This window comes from Brassica napus, chromosome C6, assembly GCF_020379485.1.
Source record: "Brassica napus cultivar Da-Ae chromosome C6, Da-Ae, whole genome shotgun sequence".
Lineage (NCBI taxonomy): Eukaryota > Viridiplantae > Streptophyta > Magnoliopsida > Brassicales > Brassicaceae > Brassica > Brassica napus.
In genome coordinates, this window is record NC_063449.1 from 45,420,764 (window position 1) to 45,443,457 (window position 22,694).

Here is a 22,694-nt window from a genome sequence, read left to right on the forward strand (position 1 = left end):
ATTACAGAGAGGAATCTTAACGTCTTCTTTGTTGTGGATAAAACACATATAAGTCCAAAGCCTAACACTCTCTCCTCTCTCTTCTTGCTTTCTTTTTTTGTCTCTCTCTCTCTGTAATTTTTTTTTGTGTGGTCAGAAGATAATGCATGTTTGGTCAGTTAGGCAAAAGACCATAAGGTTACAAAAATATTCACAGAACAGAAAAATTATAATAATTAATGAAATTAGACAAATTCGTGAATAATTATAATAATTTCATAATTTAAAATTATAACCACAGATGAAACCAGACTAGCTTGTTTCTTGCATAACAAGCATTATTAAAGGCATAAGCCATAAGGAAGATTCAAAGGAGTCAACACTCAACACTAAACCGGTACAATCTTCATAATCATTTTTTTTAGAACTTTAAATCCTACTAAAGAGAAGATGAGCACCTTTTTGAGGCTGCAAGGTCACAAACAAAACAGGAGCATGGACATAACTTGGAGACAACCTGAAACTGTAATGCCTCAAGATCGTGGCAAGAACTGTTTTGGCCTCAACCACTGCGAGGTTCTGTCCCACGCAAGTCCTCACCCCTAACCCAAACGGCACAAGCAGAGCTGATTCTTTCCTGGTGTCTTCAAACCTACCCGGGTTAAACTCCTCCGCGTCTTCTCCCCATGCCTCTCTGTCGTGGTGCATCGCGACAACCGATAAGTACAGTTGAGTTCCTTCAGGAATCTCGAGGCTTCCTAGCTTAGCTTTCCTGAGTGTGTCACGGTTTAGTGTCATCGCTGGAGGGTAGAGCCGAAGCGTCTCATTGATTATCATACCTAACTGTTATAAAGATTAGGTAATCAGTATCTCTTACAAAACCATTGTTAAGTTAATGACTTACTGTCTTGAGGTCTTGTAAGATGTCTGGTGTGGGAAGCCCGTTAGGTCCAAGGACACGTATAACTTCTTCTCGAGCAGTGCTTTGCCATTCTTGATGCATAGCTAAGAGGACTAACACCCATGTCATGAGATCACCAGTTGTTTCTTTGGCTGCAAAGTAGAAAGTCTTGCACTCATCTATAACTTCTTCAATCCCAAGCTTCTCCTCTTGACCATTCTGATTGACGTAAGGAGACATAAAAGCCTGAAGCAGGGTTCCTGCTATCTCCGCGTCTCTTGTCTTGTTTTTCTCGATGAGTCCCAGGATAGAACCACGGATTTGTTTCTCAATACTCCATATCTCTCTATTAGTCTTGGAAGGCAAGAATCTAAAAACCAGAAGCATTAAGTATAAAAACTTGTTCTCTCTATAAACTAGCGGAGAATGTCTCTAGAAGACTTTACCTGTACCCGGGGATGTAAATGCTCCATCGGACTAGGTAGAAGAGACGCATCATACGCTCTTGCAACGCAAAGATTCGTTTTCCTTCTTCTACGTTGTTACCAAAAGCTGTTCTTGATAACATATGTGCAGACAAACTGTGTATCTCTTTGTGTACATCTAGCTCAACCTCCTCTTCTCCATTTCTCATCTCCTCCCATTTCTCCAGAAACATCAAAGTACTTGCCACCATTTGCGGCACCCACCTCTGTAATAAAAATCTCAGCTTTTAATCACAAACCTATAGTGTAACTAGAATCTTTATATAATATTAGGCAGGGAGCTAGGCATTATCGAATTATTGATTTATTTTATATATATATTTACGGTTTTATAAAATATTCTAGTGTTTGAGTTTAATTATAAAATTATTTCAATGAAGTATAAAATTTAAATATACAACACAAAATAAATTAAACAATTTTGTGGATTTATATTAATTTTAGTGATTAATTTAACAAATTTAGACATATAATCGGATTTTTTTTTTAAATAGTTTCGGTTAAAGACAGACTTTTAGAACACTGAAGCTACACTAGTAGATTGATTCCACTGTCGAGATACAGAGCTTAGAGATTGATGTTGTACCTTGACTTTATCCATGGTGAAAGCTTGAACAGCGATTCTTCTATGGAAAGCCCATTGATCACCTCGAAGCCCAGGAAGACCCTGAGCGTAAAGAAGCTTAGACAAAGGGTTATGTCCGATACGATCAAACGACTTGATCTTCAAAGCTTCCCTGATTAGTTTCGGATCCGACGTGGCAACCACCGGTTTGGTACCGAACCAGTAGAGGAAAGTCTTCCCGTAGGCGCGTGACCAGTTGTGGTAGTGAGGCGCCACACGGTGTACGAACTCGTGAGGGTTGTTGTCTCCGGAAGGTATCGGCTTTGACTTCGCTTCTGCTGTTAGACGGGTAACTTCCGACGAGTTTCCGGTGAATATCCGGTAACGAGGTCCCGTTAAGCGAAGCTTGTTGAAATGAGATTGGAGTCTCCATGGGATCCATAGGTTAGTGTAAACGAATCTGAAGATGAGAAGGAAGAGAAAGAGGAAGAAGACCAAGGGCACTGCCATAGTTGTCTCTCACTCTCTCTCTTTCCTTTACTTTCATTTATTGAATATTGAAATTATAATATTGAAAAAAATCATTTTCGATCAATCTTGAGATTTGCCACAAGAATATTACAGTAGGATTCAGACAGATGTTTATAAAAGTTTAAAAAAAATTCCAAGCTTTGACCGTTAACAAAAAAAATATGTCTTTAACTTTGGTCTTAGTACCAAACAAAGCTCTCTCTTCTATTACCAAACCCCAGCTGAATCAAGCCCTGGCCCACCACCATACTTCATCTCCCGGGACCTGTGGTTCGTACGTAGTGTACGCAAAGACTTTCTCTTGGCTGGCTACAAGATAGCCTTTGATTGCTTGTAACGCTACAGGCTCCTCTATTTGAATCTTCTCTTCTTTGATCTCACTCTACATTTGAAGTTCATGATGTCACCATGAAGCAATAAGTGAATGACTTCGCCTTCGAATTGTTCAAACATCTGATGAAACTATTGATGTCAGTTCTTGAATAACTGTTAGACCTTTCAAAACAGTATTCACTGGAATATATTTAAATATATAAAACAAAACTTTAGATAGTAAATCCAATCCAACAAATTCGAATGACTACACTGGATGATCTAATCTCCCACTATAATCACACTCTAGTTACAGCAACAAGTTATGTACTTTGGAGAAATGAAGACTTGAATCTGATTAAGACAAGGCCAAACCGCACGGTCCTACCACCATCGTGAGTAGTTACCACATAAACACAAAGCGACATGATCCAGTGATTCACGTTCATCACACGTGCAGATTCATTGCCACCGTTCTCTTTAAGAAGACGTTATAACTGACTTCATCTCTGTCCCCGTTAAATAAATATTCGTTAGATTAAAAACAGTAAAAAAAATTAAGAATTGCTTTTACAAGAATAGATTCGACAAGAGGAAGAGGGTGTTTACTTGTGGATTTGACTTAACTGGTTTCGTATCCAGTTTGAAGGCAGCAAAGATAGACTCAGTGTGGCTGCTACTTATCACCGTCTCGCCTGTAGTGAAGCTAGTTTTCTTTGAAGACATCTTTAGAATCTCGTACAAGGTTGTTCGCTGCCTCGTGCTCTTCTCCTCCTCTACAGTCGTCGCCTGTGATGTTGTTGATCTCTCTTGTGACTGTGAGGCGGTGAATTTTGCTGGAGCTCTTCTTGGTCGGCTCTTTTCTTGAACAATCTGCAACTGTTATGGCGAAGATATTTATGTGTGCACCAGAGACCTTGATGGGATGTTGTGACAATTTAGAAGAGAGAGGTTTACCGTCTCTGGAACTGAAGGTTCCTCTGGCACTGAGTTTAAGCTTTTGCTGTTACTGTCATCACGTTCGAATATATAGCCACGGACAACGTTTGATCCGCGCTTGCGAGATCCTTCCGATATAGAACTCTTTGTAAGTTTACCCAAGAACGATGACTGCAAAAGATTCATGGCATAAGATGCAACACTTCTCAAACAGTAACCTCTCTACGAACTTTATTGGTACATGAAAGTAACTAAAGAAGGTTTATATATACCTTGGATGCAGCGGGGTTTTTGTTTATTCCCATGAGTGCCCTATCTTTAAAAGCTGAGGACAGTTTAATCAAAGTGGTTATAAGCAATATAACTCAACTGATGACTACTTATAAAGGGAGAGACTTGAGTGGTATCTTACAAGTTTTTGCTTTCTTTCCTATCTCAGGCTTCTTGATGTGGCGAAGAATTTCCTCAGAGTTTTCATTCCCGGTAGATGATGAAAGCTTGGCCTTTTGCTCCTGTGCCAGACAATAGTTTTAAGATTCATGGGGAAGCACAAGCGACAATATTAAACAAAGCTTTTCAGTCTTCAGAATATAGAGGTATGATGGAAAAGTGATAAAATGTGGAGCACCTACCAATCTTTTCTTGTACAATCGCTGCTGTATGAGCTTCTTCTCCGTTTCCTCATCGTCAGATGACACATAAACGTCATCTTTATCTGTGAACATTAACGGGATCATTTCTTTTATTTTCTTTATCCTCATTCGCATGGAAGTTGCATGACTCGGATCTTCTTCGTTTTCATCTTCACTGGCTTCAGGTTTTGTCACTTCTTCATCATCAGCAGCCTCTTCAGCCATCTCTTCACCATCAGCGTCGTCGTCTTCATCTTCAAACAATGATGTTTCGTCCTGCTGCAGACCTCGTTTTAGCTTATGTAAGAGCTTCTCTGTCCCTGCAGCATCTTGTTGCTCAAGCCACTTCTGATGCAGTTCATTACGTTTATATTTGTCACTTGGATCTTCCTTAAATTGACTGGCAATCATATCCCTGAGATCATCATCTTCTTCATCCTCTTCTTCATCATCATCATCATCTTCAAACCGGAGTAAATCGTTGTCACTGTCATCTTCCTCTTCAGCAACCTCATCAATAAATTTTCTAACAGGGTCTCCAGGAGATGAATCATGGGTCTCAGGATCATAACTTTCCTTAGTGTACTCTGCTTCTTCAGAACTGCAGATGTGAATTAGTTATTATATAGAAAGAAAGCATAAGAATACACTATACAACTGAACTCTACAAGACAATTGGCTTTGCTGATTGTGGCACAAAACACGAGTGATTCATGTACTCTAACTAACATCTGTCCGTTAAATATTATGAATACAGAAGACTGTTATATGAAGCTTTCAGTGTCTGACTAACGAACATGTACAGTGTTATATCTAATTATATTTCCCCATGTAACCAGATCTAAAGAGAGACTCACTTGTCAGGGGCTGGAGATGGGTTTCGCTTGAGGTTATTGGCAGGTACTGATGGTGGTGCCATCACTTCTTCCACGGATCTGGTTGATGTCTTCTCTAGAAGTTCTTCTCCAAAATTAGTTGTTTGTGAGCGCAAGGATGGATCCTAACCCAAAAAAATAACTGAGTCAGCTTTGATCTGATTTTTAAAACTAGCTTTTGAACCACTGCATAAACTTAGCATTTGTAAATTGGGAATGAAATGACATGTTACACATTATTATGCACGTAAAGAGTTAACAGAGTAACATGATTTTGCAAGTTTACACAGCTACAGGTCACATCCCCAAAGGTTTGAACTTAGCACGGAGGAGCAATCAGCAAACATTCAAATAATGCACACAACTTCAATCAAATACCTCAAAATCATTCACCTGATGAGTAGAGTTACTTTCAGCTTTTTTGTTAGTTGGACTGTCTGACTTCCCCAACGGACCTGCAGAGTCCTCCAAGCAATCCTCCCCGTCAGGGTTTTGGTTGCTTGTAAATTCCAAATTCACATCTTCGTTCTCCTCCTCGATTACAACTTCCTCAAAATCATTCACATCCTCACCATAAGGCCCGTCATCTATGTCCTTAGAATTGGATTTCTTCCTGCTAAGGAATCTGCCAACAGCGTAAACGATTAGCACTCAAACGTGGTTACTAACTACGAAAGCGATAAGTGGGACAGTAGCCAGGGAAAAATAAAAGTAAAACTCACTGCTTAGAAATCTCCTCTTTTCTTAGTCGAATCTTCTCCAAGACAGAAGAAATGGGCTTACGCACCAGAGGGACGGGTTCAAAGGCAGCATCTCGTGTTTCTATACCAGCACCAATCAAGAGACAATCGTCACAAAAACAGTTCAGTTCTATGATAAAGTAGTGTATTTGATAAGAGTCTTTACCTCGCAAGAGTCTCTGGTTTTCTGCTCGAAGCTGGTCAAGATACTCTCTTCTTTCCTACGAGAAGAGGAAAAAAAAAAACATTAAATCAAGGAGAATGAAACAAATAATCGAATACTAAGAAGCTATAGAGAGCTACCTTCTTGGTCATGTTCATAGAAGCAGGCAGCTCATCAAAATCAACAGTCTTCTTCTTGCTCCTCTTCGCCTCCTTTCCTTGGCTATCACTGGCCTCGAGAACAACTGATCGCTTCTTTCTAACTCCCTTCGATCCCCAAACATTGATTATTTCCTCTTCTGTTTCCATCTCAACGACTTCTTCATCGCCTTTCTCCCCCGATTCCTCAGATTCACTCGATTCCGAAACCCTAGTTTCCTCTCTTGTTTCCAAATCAGAGATCTCCTCTTCAATTTTCTCTCCCAGATCTTCAATCGCGGGATCAATCTCAGGTACGCTCGATTCCGAAACCCTAGTTTTCATTTCAGGGATCTCCTCTTCGCCTCCCTCGCTCATTTCCTCAGATGCGGGATCGATCTCAGGCACACTCGACTCCGAATCTCTTGTTTCCATTTCACAGATCTCTTCTTCGATTTTCTCTCCCGATTCCTCAGATGCGGAATCGATTTCAGAGACCCTAGTTTCCTCTCTCGTTTCCATTTCAGAGATTGCCTCTTCAGATTTCTCGCCCAGATCTTCAATCACGGGACTAAGCTCAGGCACTGAATCGAAGTCGAGAGCCTTCCTCGCGTTAACTCCTTCCTCCACACCCAAACCCTCTAAATCAGATCGCATCTCGTCTTTTTCGATTCCATCCTTCTCCAAATCTTCACCGTCGGCTTCTCTAGAACCAGGACATAGATCGGAGATTGATGTAGCCTTCTTCAATAGCCTAAGCATCCTGTTCGGAACCGGGACACTCGATCCTCCGATTGGAGAAAGCTGCTTGTCGGTGACCATCTCCGATTTGTTAACCTCCGGCTCAAGTGATTGAGAAAATTGTAAACGGTGGCCAATGGATCTGTGTTGGTTCGAAAAGGAGAAGTAGAGATATCAGATCGACGATTTTGCCGCCAAAAGAATTTGATTTTCGCGCCGCTATTTGTCTGTAAAGAAAAGTCTATTCTCCGCGGGCCTTTAAAAAGTATCCTAATGGGCCAAACTTAAATTATTATCCGGCCCATTATAATGATACACTATGCCGGTTTAAGAAAAGCGAAACCCTAGATCACGAGAAACAAAAGGATCTCCGCTATATAAATAACGATAAACCCCAATTCTTACACAACAGGCAGCCCCAGTTCCTTTTTCCTCCACTTAATGCGTTTATTGATTCGTTTGGTTTCTTTGTGTGTTCATGAAACATCGGTGTGTTTATATGTTTATTTTTTTTTGAAGTTTTTTCCCTAGTTTAGTTGATTTAAGTGCATTTGTTTACCCACGTTTCTACCCATGATGAGTAAAATCACAAAGAATGGTAGAGATGTTAAGAACGGGTGCAGAGATTGAGATGGTTATCTTACCAACCCATTGCATAATTTTCTCTTGCTTTGGCGTCAAATGAATCGACCGAAATCTCTCTTTTAATTTAGGGGTATTTTTATTTTGTGGCAGATGATGAATTGATTAATTTATGCTTAAAACACAGAATAATAGTGTTGACAAACAATCTCCGCTTATTATCTGATGCCATGATTCTTTTTAATCGAATTTGAATAGTTTTTTTTTTCTTGTGGTTTGTATTCGGATCATACAGTGATGAGATAAGCAGACGGGCGGTCTGAATTGATGCCATGTAGACATGTCTGCCTTCGCTATAACTATGTAGCTTCTCTGAGTATTGATCTTTTTGTTTGATTTAAGTACAGCTTTATATTGCGATGATGAATTTGCTTCTATTTATGTCTGGACATATGAGATTATTAAATCTTTGATCTGACTGGTGCAAAAAATTCTGAGCTATGTATTTTTCGCTTATATTCCTGTATTCCTGTCGGTAATGCAATCCTAAATCCTAATCAGCTGTAACTAGGGTCGTGTATAAACTGATATTGTAAACGTATTGTTATATCCGGAAAGTCTAGATAGACCATTGACCCGTGAGCTTTTGATTTCTGGTTTGTCCGCTGATTATTTTGCAATTTGATCGGAGAAGATTGTCCAATGGATATGATCATTATAACTGTTTAGATAAACTACCATCGTTTTACTATCGTCTTTTACTTTTCGTCTCATGTATTTTAGGCAAAGGACCCCTTTTACTAGGGAAGTAACGAACTACAAGTTATCTTCACTATATAATCAAATATTTAAGCTGCCTTAAATGGATAGAAATATTTATACTGCAACAAAAAGTTACACAAGGCGATAGAAATGGCATAAGATGACGATAAGTCATGACCCAGTGTAACCAATATGAACCAAAGCAACATATTCAGATAGACATAAGCTACCTTAATAGAAAGGCAAAAGCACGTTAAGAGAAACATGTTAAAAGGACTTGATTGACGATAAGTCTATTAGTTCAAGCGAAGCTCTACTCAACAAGGAGCAAAACGACAGCGCCTCGGTACTGAAACCACAAGAGTTCAAGACAAATCAGGCCCATTCCGTATCTCAGTCCAAGCCCACTCTGCAACAACTTCCAACGGCTCTATCACATGAAGACAAAGTCAAAGCAAGAGAAGAAAAGAGCAGAGGAAAAAGGATAGTAGCTGGCGGTACGGAAGCACGCTGTGCTCTTGCATTATACAACCAGATTGCGGCCCTCAGTTCCTTGAAAGGCATTGGATGTTGACACCTCTCTTAGTAACTAGGGTTTCCTGTGTTTGAACTCTCCCTATATAATCTTGTAATGCTACGGCTGTAAAACCTAAGAGAGTGAAATCAATAACAAAAGCATTTTCTTCATAGTCTAGATTCAATTTACATGGTATCAGAGCCATGGAAGCTGTTGAACTCTATACACCTCCAACCTTAGACATTGTGAACTCTGTCACAGTAAAACTCACCGAGAGAAACTACCTTCTTTGGAAAAACCAGTTTGAAGCATTCCTAAATGGGCAGCGTTTACTGGGTTTTGTCAACGGATCTACACCACGACCACCTCCAACCATCAGTGTTCCTGGCATCAATGGTACTGAGACTCCAGCGAAAACCCGGATTATCACACTTGGTTTCAAACAGATCAAGTCATCAAGTCTTGGCTGCTAGGGTCCTTCTCCGAAGACATCCAGAGCATGGTGGTATCTTGCTCCACTTCTCAGGAGATCTGGCTCACACTCGCCAAGTACTACAACCGTCCAACTTCTTCACGACTCTTTGAGCTGCAGCGAAAGCTTCAGACTGTAGCCAAGCAACAAAAGTCCATGACTGACTATCTGACAGACATCAAGCTTGTGTGTGACCAACTGACGTCAATCGGAAGTCCTGTCTCTGAGAAAATGAAGATCTTTGCGACTCTTCAAGGTTTGGGCAAACACTTTTTTTTTACGCTGAGTAACACATTACATCATCATATAATCTCTAAATCTATTACATATGATGGTCAACTACCTGCAACATATGCGATATTGATGAACAGCTCCACGAATAATGATTCCACGATGAAGCTCTCCCCGAAACACTTGAAACTACGGACGGTTCTGCATGTACAACATCCTCGATGGACAGGCTCTCAGTACAACAGGCGACCACAACGAACGGCTCTGCTTACAGTACTCTGGAACCTCCGAAAGCTTTGCATCCTATAATCTGCAAGAAATTGCATAGTCTGGGATTTGAACCTCAGACCTGGGTGTAGAAGCCTTTAAACCTTAACTATGAGCCCCTCATCACAAGCATCAAAGGAGCCGTGGACATGATGCCAAATCCAACCCTTGAAGACCTTGTTCCTCGACTTCACAGCTACGATGCTCGTATACAGAGATACAATGTCTCAACTGATGTCTCACCGCATCTTGCCTTCAACGCAGAGAGAGCAAACTACAACTCTGGATACTACTATCAACGAGGACGAGGACAGTCAAACAGAAGGTTCGGTGGTGGAAGAGGACGAGGAAACTTCTCTACAAGAGGTCGTGGATTTCATCAGCAACTTTCATCTGGTGGATCTCGTTCAGGATCCTCTTCAGCCTCCTCTGTTTCATCTGAAGACAGGCCCTCTTGTCAGATTTGTGGTCGCTACGGTCACTCAGCTTTGCGATGTTGGAACATGTTCAACAACAGTTATAATGAAGAAGAACTCTCGGTTGCCTTAGCCGCAATGCGTATCACTGATGTCACAGATAACGGAGGGTCCGAGTGGTTTGCCGATTCCGGAGCCAGTGCTCACATCACCAACTCTACACAGAACTTGGCATACACGCAACCCTACAGAGGAAGTGATGCAGTTCTCATAGGAGATGGCAACTTCCTACCGATCACTCAAGTTGGGTCTGCTGACATAGCTTCCACATCAGGTACTCTACCCCTTCGAGATGTCTTAGTGTGTCCAGATATCACTAAATCTCTATTGTCAGTATCTAAACTTACTCGTGACTTCCCATGTTCCTTTGAATTTGATGCTGATGGCGTTTGTATTAAGGACAAGCAAACCAAAAGGGTCCTGAGACAAGGAAGCACCCGTGAGGATCTCTATGTGCTACCGGAACCAAAGCTTCAAACCTTCTACTCCACTCGTCAAGTCTCTGCCAGTGATGAAGTGTGGCATTGAAGGCTGGGGCATCCACACAGTCAAGTCTTGCAGTTTCTGAGTCAAAACAAGTCTATCATGGTCAATAAATGTACCTCGAAGATGAGTGAATCATGTCAACTAGGGAAAAGTAGTCGCTTACCTTTTGTTGCTTCTAGTTTTGTTGCATCAAGGCCTCTAGAGAGAGTCCATTGTGATCTCTGGGGTCCCTCTCCTGTCACTTTTATTCAAGGATTCCGCTTTTATGTTATCTTTGTTGACAACTATTCCCGTTTTTGTTGGTTATATCCCCTTAAACACAAATCAGATTTCTTCAACATATTCACACAGTTTCAGAATCTGGTTGAAAACCAACTGTCAACAAAGATAACTACATTTCAGTGCGATGGAGGTGGTGAATTCATCAGCAACAAGTTCCTGGCTCACCTTCGTGATTGTGGAATTCAACAACTTGTCTCATGCCCTCATACCCCGCAACAAAACGGTTTGGCAGAGAGAAAGCATCGCCACATCACAGAACTCGGTCTGACCATGATGTTCCAAAGCAAGACTCCACAGAGATACTAGGTAGAAGCTTTCTACACGGCAAGCTTTCTGAGTAATCTCCTACCCTCCTCTGTTCTAGATGATAGAAGAAGTCCTTATGAAGCCCTTTTCAGCAAAGCACCTGATTACTCATCATTGCGATCTTTTGGATGCTCTTGTTACCCAATGCTTAGAGAATATGCGGCTACAAAGTTTGATCCAAGATCTCTTCATTGTGTCTTTCTCGGCTACAATGATAAGTTCAAAGGTTACAGATGTTTGTATCCACCTACAGGGCGTGTATACATCGCAAGGCCTGTTCTGTTTGATGAGTTGAGCTTTCCTTTTGGCAGTATATATTCTAATGCTCATCCACAAGCGGCAACTCCATCCTTAGCTGCGTGGCAGAAAAGCTTTCTATCACCTGAAGCTCAACCATTTATGAACGAGCCATTGTGTTCCTCTGTCTCAGTCTCTGTACCAATCACAATACCAAGATCAGTTACAATGAGTTAGCCTCAGTGTGCTGCTTCGCTGTTTACTGATGATGACTTTCCGCCGCTTCAACAAAGCTCCCGATTAATCAGGTCGGTGTTGAGTACAGGCTCAGGATCATCTTCTTCTCCTTCAGTGTCAGAGACCATAAGCAGCAACAATATAGCTGCTTCATCAATCAACAATCATGAAACTGGCAGTACTGTCTCAGAGGTCCACAACGTTCCAGGTTCTTCATCTCAAGACTCCATGATCACTCGTGGGAAAGCGGGAATCAGGAAGCCAAATCCCAAATATGCGCTTCTCACTCACAGAACAACAAGTCCAACGCCTACTACACTTGCAAAGGCTCTCAAAGACTCAAGATGGTCAGGAGCAATGGGAGAAGAGATTGAGAACTGCGCCATCACAAACACATGGTCATTTGTTCCACGAACAAAAGATATGCATGTTCTTGGAAACAAATGGATTCACAAAGTTAAGTTGAATGCTGATGGAACAGCTAAGGGTTATAGATCAAGATTGGTGGCTCAAGGAAACAATCAAGAGGAAGGAGTGGATTACCTCGAAACATATAGCCCGGTGGTGAGAACAGCTACAGTTCGGATAGTTCTTCATCTTGCCACAATTATGCAGTGGGATGTAAAACAAATAGACGTCAAGAACGCCTTTTTACATGGGGATCTCACAGAAACGGTTTATATGAAGCAGCCTCTGGGGTTTGTAGACAAGACTAAACCAGACCACGTCTGTCTCCTGCACAAATCTCTCTACGGACTCAAACAATCTCCACGGGCTTGGTTCAACAAATTCAGTGACTTCCTCATTGAGTTTGGCTTTGTATGCAGTGTCAAAGACCCCTCTCTGTTCATCTACTCTAAAGAAGGCAACATCATCATGCTATTGTTGTATGTTGACGACATGGCCATCACGGGAAACAACTCAGTCACACTTAAAAGATTGCTCGATGAGCTGAACTCAAAGTTTCGCATGAAGGATCTCAGGCGGTTACATTACTTTCTCGGGATTCAGACTACATTCTTTGAGCAAGGCATGTTCCTGTCTCAAAAACAGTATGCGACTGATCTTCTTATGACTGCAGGCATGGAGGAATGTGCACCGGTAAACACTCCACTGCCTCTCCAGCTCAACAAAGTCCCTGATCAAGATGTTCCCTTCTCTGATCCGCAATACTTTCTGAGCCTAGCAGGTAAACTCCAATACCTCACGCTCACTAGACCGGACATTCAGTTCGCAGTGAATCACGTGTGTCAGAAGATGCATGCTCCGTCTGTTTCTGACTTTGCGAACCTCAAGCGGATTCTTCGATATGTAAAAGGAACCGTAACAATGGGAGTGTCTTTATTAAACAACACGGATTGTACTCTGCGGGCATATAGTGACAGCGATTGGGCAGGTTGTCCAACCACTAGAAGGTCAACAGGGGGGTTCTGTACTTTCCTAGGGCAGAATCTGATCTCCTGGTCGTCGAAGAAGCAACCCACAGTATCAAGAAGTTCAACGGAAGCAGAGTATCGCTCCTTGTCTGAAACGGCTTCGGAGATGGCTTGGATAAGCATATTGCTTCGAGAACTTGGAATTTCTCTTCCGGTAACACCAGAGCTGTTTGGAGATAACTTGTCTTCGATCTATCTGACTGCCAATCCAGCCTTTCACAAAAGAACCAAACACTTTGAAACAGATTACCATTATGTGTGTGAAAGGGTGGCTTTGGGTTCTCTCGTCGTGAAACACATTCCGGCTCAGCTCCAACTAGCAGATATCTTTACCAAGTCTCTCCCAACAGACCTCTTCCGCAGCCTGAGATTTAAACTAGGCGTTGACGTTCCTCCCACGCATAGTTTGAGGGGGGATATTAGTTCAAGCGAAGCTCTACTCAACAAGGAGCAAAACGCTAGCGCTTCGGTACTGAAACCACAAGAGTTCAAGACAAATCAGGCCCATTCCGTATCTCAGTCCAAGCCCACTCTGCAACAACTTCCAACGGCTCTATCACATGAAGACAAAGTCAAAGCAAGAGAAGAGAAGAGCAGAGGAAAGAGGATAGTAGCTGGCGGTACAGAAGCACGCTTTGGTCCTGCATTATACAACCAGTTTGCAGCCCTCAATTCCTTGGAAGGCATAGGATGTTGACACCTGTCTTAGTAACTAGGGTTTCCTGTGTTTGGGCTCTCCCTATATAATCTTGTAATGCTACGACTGTAAAACCTAAGAGAGTGAAATCAATAACAAAAGCATTTTCTTCATAGTCTAGATTCAACTTACAAAGTCATGATCCAGTGTAACCAATCGGGACGTCGAAAACCAGTAGTACGAGCTTAGTTTGAGAATGCGCTTATGGTGTAGATGATGTCAAGTCAAGTGCTTCATGTCGTTCTTTTGGTACCAACAGCTTGGAATGACATGCAATCTCGGCCTAGGTTTTTTCTTGCGGGATTAGTGAGTGTCTCCGTATCATTGAGGTCTAATTTAGGGGTTGAAAGAGTCACATTACATTACGGATTGTGGGATGTGTCGTACTCATTGGGGCTTAATGTACAAGTGGAGCGTTGAGTCCTTGGAAGTGTCTCAAGGTAATACTAGAACATCTCCTTGTATAAGTGGTTTAATCTCTCATGAGGTTTCAAGCTGTTGTACCCTGTCACTTGGTGAATATGAAGTTGAAGTTGAGACAAAAGAGAAATAAAAATGGATTGATTGGATCCTCATGTTTCTCATAAGCTGGTTCAAAGTAAACCTTCACCTCAGTGTGTAAACAGCGACGCATCTGTTGTATCCATGTAGTCCGAATGATTTAATACAAATGTGGTCTTTAAGACTTTGTCCTAGACCACTAATATTTTGATATAACTTATCCATCATGTGTCGGTTTTGCAAAATAAAATTCTAGATATCTAAACTCAATAAACTCACTTAGAAAATTCTTTAAATCACACAAATATTGACGGTCAAATCTGCCTCACTTGGTTCGTTAGCACGTGGATTAAGCAATCTTCTTTATTAAAATTTTGACCCATATATTTCACAAAATAAAAAATATTCTCACCTCGTCAAAATTTGCGGATAACAGATAATAGAATAATAATATATATATTAGTTTCTATAATTTGTTTATTTTTCTTAAAATAATATAAAATATAATTTTATGATTATTTTTTTTATAATTTTTATTTTACATATTACATTGCTTTTTTCAAAAAAAAAAAAAATTGTGGGTTGATGGATATCTGTAATTCTTATTTAACAACATGCGCACCCACTTTGCATGAGATATACTCAATATGCATCCCTAATTTGAAATTTTCAGATCGTTTGACCCGCATTCACCTCACCGCGGATCAAACGGGGCGAAGTCCACTAACATTGATTATTTTTTCTAGCTCTACTATTTAAGAGCTTAATTTTTGCTCCAAAATTGCTAGTTCCCGAACTTTTGTTGCGTAAATTTGAAAAAAATTGAGCAAAAACGTCAGATTAAAAAAAAAATTATATACTAATTAAATCGAAACAGGCCCAATAACCTATTATTCGACTCACATAAATATTTTGGGTAAGCCCGTTAAAAAGCGAAACCCTAATAAGGGGATAGAGAAAACATCTCCTCCGCTGGTCCTGACAAAAACCTTCAACAACAAGTCGGTCTACCTCCACCGCACTCTTGTCTTCCGGTATCTCTAGATCTTTGTCTCATTTTGTGTACTTAAAATATCGATTTATTCTATTTTTGTTTGACAAACTGTTTGGTGTTTTGTTTAGTATTTCAGTTGGAATAAAAAAATGGACTTTTCATCTCCGTCGCCGCCTATGGGTAGTGGTCAGTCTCCGGAAGCATTGATGGAACAGGTGCAGGCGCAGCTACAACAAGCTTACGCGGAGGAGTTGATAGAGACGCTGAGAGGAAAATGCTTTGATAAATGTGTAACAAAGCCAGGATCAAGCCTTAGCAGTGGCGAGAGTAGCTGCGTCTCTAGATGCGTTGATCGTTACATTGAAGCCATGGGTATCATTAGCCGTTCTCTCTTCTCCCAACAACGTTGATCAGCACTCTCTTTTAAGCTACTACTGTTGTTTTGAGTCTTTGTCATTAAGACAGACAATCACCAGCTTTGGTTTCTTTATGTGGTGATATAACTTTATTACAATGTTGACGACAATAATCTCCGCTTGACATTTTCATGAAAAGTTCTTTGGAAATCAAATATGTTTCTTGATGATATTTCGATTTTGAATTTGTTTCGTTTTCTGTGAGCTTTTTAGTCGATCGATAAATGAGTATGAGATGTTTAGCAATGATTGATGTTGCGTAGATTTGTCTGTGATTTGTTACGGGAGCATTCACCTACTGTGTTATGCGAATTGTATTTGGTTGTGCTTGTGACGAAGTTTTCATATTGAAATGTGAGTGTTTTAATCCTCTTATTATATAGCGCCTATCAGATATATAACCGAAGTGATGATTGTTTGGATGGTTTTTATATTTTAGTTTTTGGTTTTTGGCTTTTGGTTTTTAGTTTTTAGATTTTGGTTTTTGATTTTGCAGTAGTTTTTAGATTTTGAAAAAACTCGAATGTCAATTTTGGTTTTTAGCTTTAGGTTTTTGATTTTACTGTAATTTTAGTTTTTAGTAAAACACAAATGATATTTTTTTCAGGTTTTAATTAATTTTAGTATATTTTATTTAATTATTTTCTGTTATTTTTTAAAACGTTAACTTATAATTTAATTTATTTTTTAAACAAACTTAAAATTACTATAAGAATATATCACAGTTTTCAATAAAATAACATCAATAGATTATTAACAAAACATGCAAACTTTACATAAAAGTAAATTTAAATAATTAAATTAATTTTAGTGGCAAATTTAAAAGAATGTTCTTAATATATATTATTTTGTATTATATATTTTAAACAAATTCTCATTACTAAAACTTATTTGCTCATACTTATAGTAGTTATCATTTATTTATTTATTCTTATATTAATGCACAAATGTAACAAAACTTTTAAATTAAAAAAAAAAAAACAAGAAAAAACATCGTGAGATCACGATGTAGAAACCAAGAAAATTGAGAATTTGTTTTTTCTTTAAAAAATGACAGTTATTTGAAAAACTAGTTTTCAAAAAATGTAGGGAATCTATTTTCTTAAAAACTTGATTGTCTAAAAATTGGTTTTTCCAAAAACAAAAGCCAAAAACTACTTTAAATCTGTAAACAATCAACCTCCTAGTGATTCCTGGTTTTTGAGAATGTGAACATATCGAAGTCATCATACACTTTCAAGTGAGAGATGTCAGGATTTGCGAACTAGTGTGCCTATTCTGAACACTGAGCTTTGCCTTGTACATTTGTCTGTCAATCTGGCGCATGTTAGTTACCTTTGCGTGTCGTGTCTCTTAGCGGTAGTTGGCTTGGTTATTACTTATTAGTAATGAGCGTAATTTACAATTAAAAGTTACTCAATTGTGAATAATCGCCATGGTTTGCCTCCCAAAGACTCATGGTTGTCCAACTTGAGAAGACCCAAAATAAATGTGCATCTCCTAGGGTGTTATTTATGGACCTGATGTAATCCCCTTCAACAATAAATGTAATGAGAAAACTCTTCACACTTATGCATGAATGATACTTTACCAAACAAAATAATAAAATCCTATGATATAGATGTGTATGATTTTTAGTATAGACTAGTATATTTTTTATAAAATTGGTTAACGTTTCAACGACCGTAGCTAAATCTTTAAAGAGGTTTGATCATCTCCAACTATAATTTCTTTGGCCTGCGTGGTTGACACGGTGGTAATGTGTGAAGCTTCAGCCAATACTTCTTTATAGGGTTTGAATCGAATCGAATCCATCCAGAAAAACAGTATCGAATCTGAACCGATATTATTAGTAACAGGAACCGAATCTGAACCGAAGTAATTTGGATATTTCAATGTTTTCGAAATAGATTTATATATACTAATTAATTTTAAGATTTAACATATAAAAATATCTAAAATATATATGATATTTTTTAAATTGTCCAAAATAATTAAAGAATATAGTACAAATTAGTCAAAGTAAATGTCTAAAATAACAAAAAAAATACTCAAAATACCAAAAATACTTAAAATATCTATTGATTCTCTATCTACGTATTCAAGTCAAACCAATTTATATGTTAAGTTTAGATATTTTGACATATTTTATTCAAATTTATGTATAATATATTATTTCGTGTTTAGATTTTAAAAATTTTAAAGTATATAATGAATTTAATTTTCAAAAATAATTTAAATAGATTATACCCGAACCTACAAAGATTCGAACTGAATCCGAACTGATATTTATAAAAATTCGAATGGAGCTAAAATTTCTAACCTTGAAAACTCAACTCCGAACCGATCCGAACCGATCGGAGCCGAACCTAAGTATCCATTCTCCCTTTTTTTTTTTTTTTTTTCTTTCTTACAAGACATAAACGTGAGTCGTACGTGCCGTAGATATTTTAGACATATTTTTGTTTCTGTCCAATTGTGATTTGTCCTAAAGCCGCTTTTGAAGAAGAAGACTACTAGTACGTTTACTTTTCTCCATTTTAATCAGAGCTTCATACTCAGCTCTCACTCACCACGAGGACCTCTCTCTCCCGATCTCTCTCGCTATTCCTTTCTGCTCCTTCTATCGTCTTCACTACTGCGTACGCTCTTTCCTTCTCCTTTTTGTCTCTTAAAGTTTAGATCTTTGGTGGTGTTGTGTTTGTGAAATTTTTATTCTTCTGTGGTCCAAAATTCCCGAAAATTTGATGGAGATTGAACAACATCTTTACTCAAAAATCAAAATAAAATGCTCACCCTTTCTCTGGTTTGATCCTTCTTCCAACGATCCCTTTGCTTCACAAGACTCAATTCCACCTTTAAGTGAATGTTAAAGGGAACTAAAAACTTTCACTTGTTTCTTAGTTTTTTTGTTTTTTGCCTAGTGTTAGCCAACTAGTTAGTTAGCTGAGTCATGCTTTGTCTGTGTGATTCAAGTCACATGAATCAAGTGAACCTTTTCTTGTCTAGTGTCCATTTGCATGTCTGTGACTTCTCTGTTGTGCTGTTCTTCCCTCATGAATAATAGATTTTGATACTGCACACTAGTGATTCAAAATGTTTCGCCGCAAGACTACTTCGCAAGCTGAACAAGAGAATAACGAGGCAGCTCTCAGAGAGGCAAAGGTAAAAACTTTCCATGACTCTCACTTAAACTGATTCTTGAAAGATCATTTCTTTACTGATCTTAATGATCCACAGATCAAAGAGGTCAAGACTCTCATAGGTGAGCTCTCTGGAAGGAGTTCACTCTACTGTTCAGATCCCTGTCTTAAGAGATATCTTGAAGCTAGGAACTGGAACGTTGGCAAAGCCAAGAAGATGCTTGAAGAGACGCTGAAATGGAGATCAACCTTCAAACCTGAGGAGATCCGTTGGGTAAGCCATCAAACACATCTTGGATTCCTCTGAAAACTCACCAAGTTAAAAAGGCTTCCTTTGTTTTTTTTTTTACTAGAATGAAGTCTCAGGTGAAGGTGAGACTGGTAAAGTCTACAAAGCTGGATTCCATGACAGAAGTGGAAGAACTGTTCTCATACTCAGACCAGGTTTGCAGAACACCAAGTCTTTGGAGAACCAGATGAAACATTTAGTGTATCTCATTGAGAATGCTATCATGAATCTCCCTGAGGATCAAGAACAGATGTCTTGGCTCATTGATTTTACGGACTGGTCGCTGAGCACCAGTGTGCCTATCAAATCCGCTAGAGAAACTATCAACATACTGCAGAATCACTACCCTGAGAGACTAGCTGTCGCTTTCCTCTATAACCCTCCAAGGCTCTTTGAGGCATTCTGGAAGGTTAGAGGCAAAACATTAGCTAATGATGTTTGTCTACACAGTAATGAATGATGAGCATTTTGTTGTTGTGCAGATAGTGAAGTACTTCATTGATGCAAAGACATTCATCAAGGTGAAGTTTGTTTACCCGAAGAACCCTGAAAGCGTGGAGCTTATGAGCTCGTTTTTCGACGAGGAGAACCTCCCAACGGAGTTTGGAGGGAAGGCTTTGTTGCAGTATAACCATGAAGAGTTCTCTAAGCAAATGAACCAAGACGATGCTAAAACTGCAGACTTTTGGGGACTGGTTCACAGCAGCAGTGAATTTTCCGGAGCTGAGATTGCTCCTGAGCCAATCCAAACCAACCCTTGAAACTGGCTTTGAAAGGCTATGTATTGTTGTAACCAACCCTTTTTCATATGGGGACTAAGATAAAGATATAGCTCTTGATGCTTAGAGGAGAGACGCAGAGATGTAAGATTTAGACTCGGTATTTGATTAAATAAAAGGATTTGTGTGTTATAAGCAGGTCTTGAAAGTGAATCCAAAAACACTTTACACTCAAAAATGCATTTATTTACAGGAAGCAGACAAGCTTTGTTTCTTTCAGTATCATCAATCTCAACAAACCAAAGAAGAAGAGAATGGTTTCTTTCAAAATTTGAAGGCACAAAGAGAAAAAAAAACACACACACATGAAGAAAGATTATCATACTACACAAATGTATTAGCTATTAAACTCTATTAAGTTTAGAGATTTGCGTTGGAGTGGAGTTAGAGAGAGACAGAGAAGGACAAGAAGCTTGAGGCAAGTTTAAGTGAAACTACTAGATGACTCTTCTTCTGAAGTTTCTGGTGGTTGATTGATAGGTTCGCACCAGAAGGCCAACACCAATGCCGAGACCTACACAGACGCCAAGACCAATTCCAACACCAACCCTCACACCAGCGTTGAACCAAGACATTTCGCCATCTTCAACATCTGCGTACTCTCTTCCCATATACATGTCTCCGTATTCTCCTTCATAGTCTTGTTTATACCTTCCGTATTCTGTTACCTACACACAGTAACACTCTCACACTTAGGACAAAAACTTTGCAAAGAACTCAGCAACAGAGAGAATCCTTGTATGTAGTAGTAGTTAATGCCCCTCTCTGAAAAGAAAAACAAGAAAGATATACATTCATAGAGGTAATCAACTAAAGACACAATGGCCAATGGTTTGTATGCATACTGGTGTTTGGACACTAATATATAGTTTAAGGGAAGCTATTAAACCTACAGTGAGATCAAAGAACCATTCCCAAATAGGTCAACTGCAATAAAACCTTCAAGCATAAGCTAATCTTAACACTGACTTTTCAATAGGTTAACAACTTCCCTGGTAAGTAGTCTATGCATAAACTAAAGTTGATATATTGTGGCACTAATGTGATAACCACAATGAACCACATAAGAACTGAATGTAGCAGACAGGAGGATAAGACTTCAGATATTAAGATCACATGACAAGAGGCAAGAGAGAGAGAGAGAGCTTTCTATGTAATACTATAATATGTCAGGCCCCATACATCACATGATCATATATCACTAATTGGTCCACTTCAATATCTTCCTTAAGGTACCAAGAAACAAGAAGGATTCATATCCTAAGTTAACGCATTCAATGAGTTTAAGTGAAACAGCAAAATGAAAAATTACCTGAAAATCAAGCTCAGACGAGTTGCCTTTATGAGTCTCGCCGGTCTCATACTCAGGAATCGAATCTAACGCAGCCACTCTATTGACCTGCTTCTTCCTAAAACCAAGCTGAAGCGTCTTGGTCAAGATGATAGGTGTTCCAGAGAAGCAACCAGTGACATAAACTTCAACAGTCGGCAACAACGGAGATGATGACATCTCAGAACAACCAATGTGTTTCTTCTCCTTCAAGAAACCACACCCTGCAGTGATCTCAGCTTCACAGCTCATCCCCCACCGCTTCACGCTATGCTTAACAGACTCCCCTGTGAAGCCATTATTACTACCAGACAACTCCAACGTCCCAGACAAAACCAGCTCTTCTCTGTCATACACCTCAAACCTCACGCTACCGGATAGCCTGATGCTGTCTGTGCTGATGTAAGTAACGGCTTCAGATCTCTTATCAACACGGTCTCTCCTCAGCTGAGAGGAAACTCCTTGAGAGCATCGAACACCGTTGATCTCGAGGAGCGAGTCTGGATCCAGAGGGATGTGGGTGAGGGTAGGGATGTCAAGTTGGGCGGCCCACACCCAAATGGGTGTGTACAGTTGGGCCATTTAACACCAATACCCAAAAACACTCACACCCATTTAATATCCATACCCAAAAACACCCACACCCAAGTTAGCCCATACCCATTGGAAATAACCCAAGACCACCCATTATTATTCTTTTTAACAATTAGCTCAATTTTGTTCATAATCAATTATTGTAAACTCAATTTACAAATTTATATACTTATAGAAAATAAAAATTATAGAAAATTTGTATAAACTCAATCTAAACTCAATTTTAATGTCATTGAAAATTTCTGAATACAAATGTGATATAAATTAAATTCAATAGACTTCAGTTTTTCATAACTCTCTGTTTTATGTAAAAAAAAAGTTATAACTCTGATATCATGATTCACTTTGCTCCAGCTTCCAGCTTCTTTACTTGTCTTCAGCCTGCAAGAAGGAAAAAAGATAGCAACTTGGAGTTATTCAATGATTCTCATAACTTGTATGTAAGGGCAGAGACATCAACACAAGCATTAACATTTCAAGCAAAATAACTGTGTTGTATGGAGACTTACGTAGGGATGCTGACGTTGAAATGCACATATTGATCCCCAAATATTGTTGACTTTCTTGCTCTAATACCTGTTCGTAAAAGGATGTGATTTGATAAGTAAACACACAAGAATATACTCAACGTCAACGCTTGATTTTCTCACTCTCTCCCAA

The 22,694-nt window shown here is 39.3% G+C and overlaps 5 protein-coding genes and 1 non-coding gene across 11 annotated transcripts; 3 read left to right on the forward strand and 3 right to left on the reverse strand.

The window, feature by feature from the left end:
- Positions 1–233: 233 nt before the first annotated feature.
- Positions 234–2,630, reverse strand: LOC106402606 (cytochrome P450 734A6). Its single transcript, XM_013843380.3, has 4 exons — positions 1,952–2,630; positions 1,327–1,571; positions 884–1,250; positions 234–822 (listed from the first exon to the last, which is right to left on the reverse strand). The coding sequence occupies exons 1-4, from the start codon at positions 2,438–2,440 to the stop codon at positions 409–411; spliced, it is 1,515 nt and encodes a 504-aa protein (XP_013698834.1). The 5' UTR covers positions 2,441–2,630; the 3' UTR covers positions 234–408.
- A 340-nt stretch (positions 2,631–2,970) lies between these two features.
- On the reverse strand, positions 2,971–7,207 carry LOC106402866 (FK506-binding protein 5). 5 transcript variants are annotated; one of them, XM_013843678.3, is made up of 11 exons: positions 6,263–7,207; positions 6,126–6,180; positions 5,942–6,041; positions 5,598–5,844; positions 5,202–5,344; positions 4,345–4,945; positions 4,125–4,224; positions 3,985–4,037; positions 3,731–3,883; positions 3,383–3,646; positions 2,971–3,282 (listed from the first exon to the last, which is right to left on the reverse strand). In XM_013843678.3, the coding sequence occupies exons 1-11, from the start codon at positions 7,079–7,081 to the stop codon at positions 3,277–3,279; spliced, it is 2,541 nt and encodes an 846-aa protein (XP_013699132.1). In that variant the 5' UTR covers positions 7,082–7,207; the 3' UTR covers positions 2,971–3,276. The 5 variants fall into 5 exon arrangements, with proteins under 5 accessions (XP_013699132.1, XP_013699134.1, XP_022560586.1 ...); XM_013843680.3 differs by having other exon boundaries at positions 5,613–5,844; positions 6,263–7,206; XM_022704865.2 differs by having other exon boundaries at positions 3,401–3,652; positions 6,263–7,206.
- A 520-nt stretch (positions 7,208–7,727) lies between these two features.
- On the forward strand, positions 7,728–7,815 carry LOC125589476. Its single transcript, XR_007325663.1, has one exon. It is a non-coding gene; the product is annotated as a small nucleolar RNA R16 (small nucleolar RNA).
- Positions 7,816–15,468: 7,653 nt separating this feature from the next.
- On the forward strand, positions 15,469–16,071 carry LOC106404558 (mitochondrial import inner membrane translocase subunit TIM13). The gene is made up of 2 exons (XM_013845272.3): positions 15,469–15,523; positions 15,612–16,071. The coding sequence occupies exon 2, from the start codon at positions 15,633–15,635 to the stop codon at positions 15,891–15,893; it is 261 nt and encodes an 86-aa protein (XP_013700726.1). The 5' UTR covers positions 15,469–15,523; positions 15,612–15,632; the 3' UTR covers positions 15,894–16,071.
- Positions 16,072–18,343: 2,272 nt separating this feature from the next.
- Positions 18,344–20,242, forward strand: LOC106406226 (phosphatidylinositol transfer protein 3). 2 transcript variants are annotated; one of them, XM_013846847.3, is made up of 5 exons: positions 18,344–18,541; positions 18,967–19,064; positions 19,140–19,316; positions 19,396–19,740; positions 19,814–20,242. In XM_013846847.3, the coding sequence occupies exons 2-5, from the start codon at positions 18,996–18,998 to the stop codon at positions 20,090–20,092; spliced, it is 870 nt and encodes a 289-aa protein (XP_013702301.1). In that variant the 5' UTR covers positions 18,344–18,541; positions 18,967–18,995; the 3' UTR covers positions 20,093–20,242. The 2 variants fall into 2 exon arrangements, with proteins under 2 accessions (XP_013702301.1, XP_013702302.1); XM_013846848.3 differs by having other exon boundaries at positions 18,389–18,541; positions 18,987–19,064.
- Positions 20,243–20,259: 17 nt separating this feature from the next.
- Positions 20,260–22,037, reverse strand: LOC125574897 (uncharacterized protein At1g01500-like). The gene is made up of 2 exons (XM_048761455.1): positions 21,423–22,037; positions 20,260–20,778 (listed from the first exon to the last, which is right to left on the reverse strand). The coding sequence occupies exons 1-2, from the start codon at positions 22,020–22,022 to the stop codon at positions 20,548–20,550; spliced, it is 831 nt and encodes a 276-aa protein (XP_048617412.1). The 5' UTR covers positions 22,023–22,037; the 3' UTR covers positions 20,260–20,547.
- Between the last annotated feature and the right edge of the window lie 657 nt (positions 22,038–22,694).

What these genes read in the sequence shown, in the direction of transcription:
- LOC106402866 (XM_013843677.3), bottom strand. Translation starts at nt 7,081, where the DNA reads ATGGTCACCGACAAGCAGCTTTCTCCAATCGGAGGATCGAGTGTCCCG. An exon ending in AAAGAGGAGATTTCTAAGCA is followed by an intron (nt 5,845 to 5,941) that starts GTGAGTTTTACT and finishes CGCTGTTGGCAG; the next exon opens with ATTCCTTAGCAGGAAGAAAT. An exon ending in CCATCTCCAGCCCCTGACAA is followed by an intron (nt 4,946 to 5,201) that starts GTGAGTCTCTCT and finishes TCACATCTGCAG; the next exon opens with TTCTGAAGAAGCAGAGTACA.
- LOC106404558 (XM_013845272.3), top strand. Translation starts at nt 15,633, where the DNA reads ATGGACTTTTCATCTCCGTCGCCGCCTATGGGTAGTGGTCAGTCTCCG.
- LOC106402606 (XM_013843380.3), bottom strand. Translation starts at nt 2,440, where the DNA reads ATGGCAGTGCCCTTGGTCTTCTTCCTCTTTCTCTTCCTTCTCATCTTC. An exon ending in TCACCATGGATAAAGTCAAG is followed by an intron (nt 1,572 to 1,951) that starts GTACAACATCAA and finishes TTTTTATTACAG; the next exon opens with AGGTGGGTGCCGCAAATGGT. An exon ending in TCTTACAAGACCTCAAGACA is followed by an intron (nt 823 to 883) that starts GTAAGTCATTAA and finishes TCTTTATAACAG; the next exon opens with TTAGGTATGATAATCAATGA.
- LOC125574897 (XM_048761455.1), bottom strand. Translation starts at nt 22,022, where the DNA reads ATGGCCCAACTGTACACACCCATTTGGGTGTGGGCCGCCCAACTTGAC. An exon ending in CGTCTGAGCTTGATTTTCAG is followed by an intron (nt 20,779 to 21,422) that starts GTAATTTTTCAT and finishes TACTGTGTGTAG; the next exon opens with GTAACAGAATACGGAAGGTA.
- LOC106406226 (XM_013846847.3), top strand. Translation starts at nt 18,996, where the DNA reads ATGTTTCGCCGCAAGACTACTTCGCAAGCTGAACAAGAGAATAACGAG. An exon ending in CAGCTCTCAGAGAGGCAAAG is followed by an intron (nt 19,065 to 19,139) that starts GTAAAAACTTTC and finishes AATGATCCACAG; the next exon opens with ATCAAAGAGGTCAAGACTCT. An exon ending in TCTTTGAGGCATTCTGGAAG is followed by an intron (nt 19,741 to 19,813) that starts GTTAGAGGCAAA and finishes GTTGTTGTGCAG; the next exon opens with ATAGTGAAGTACTTCATTGA.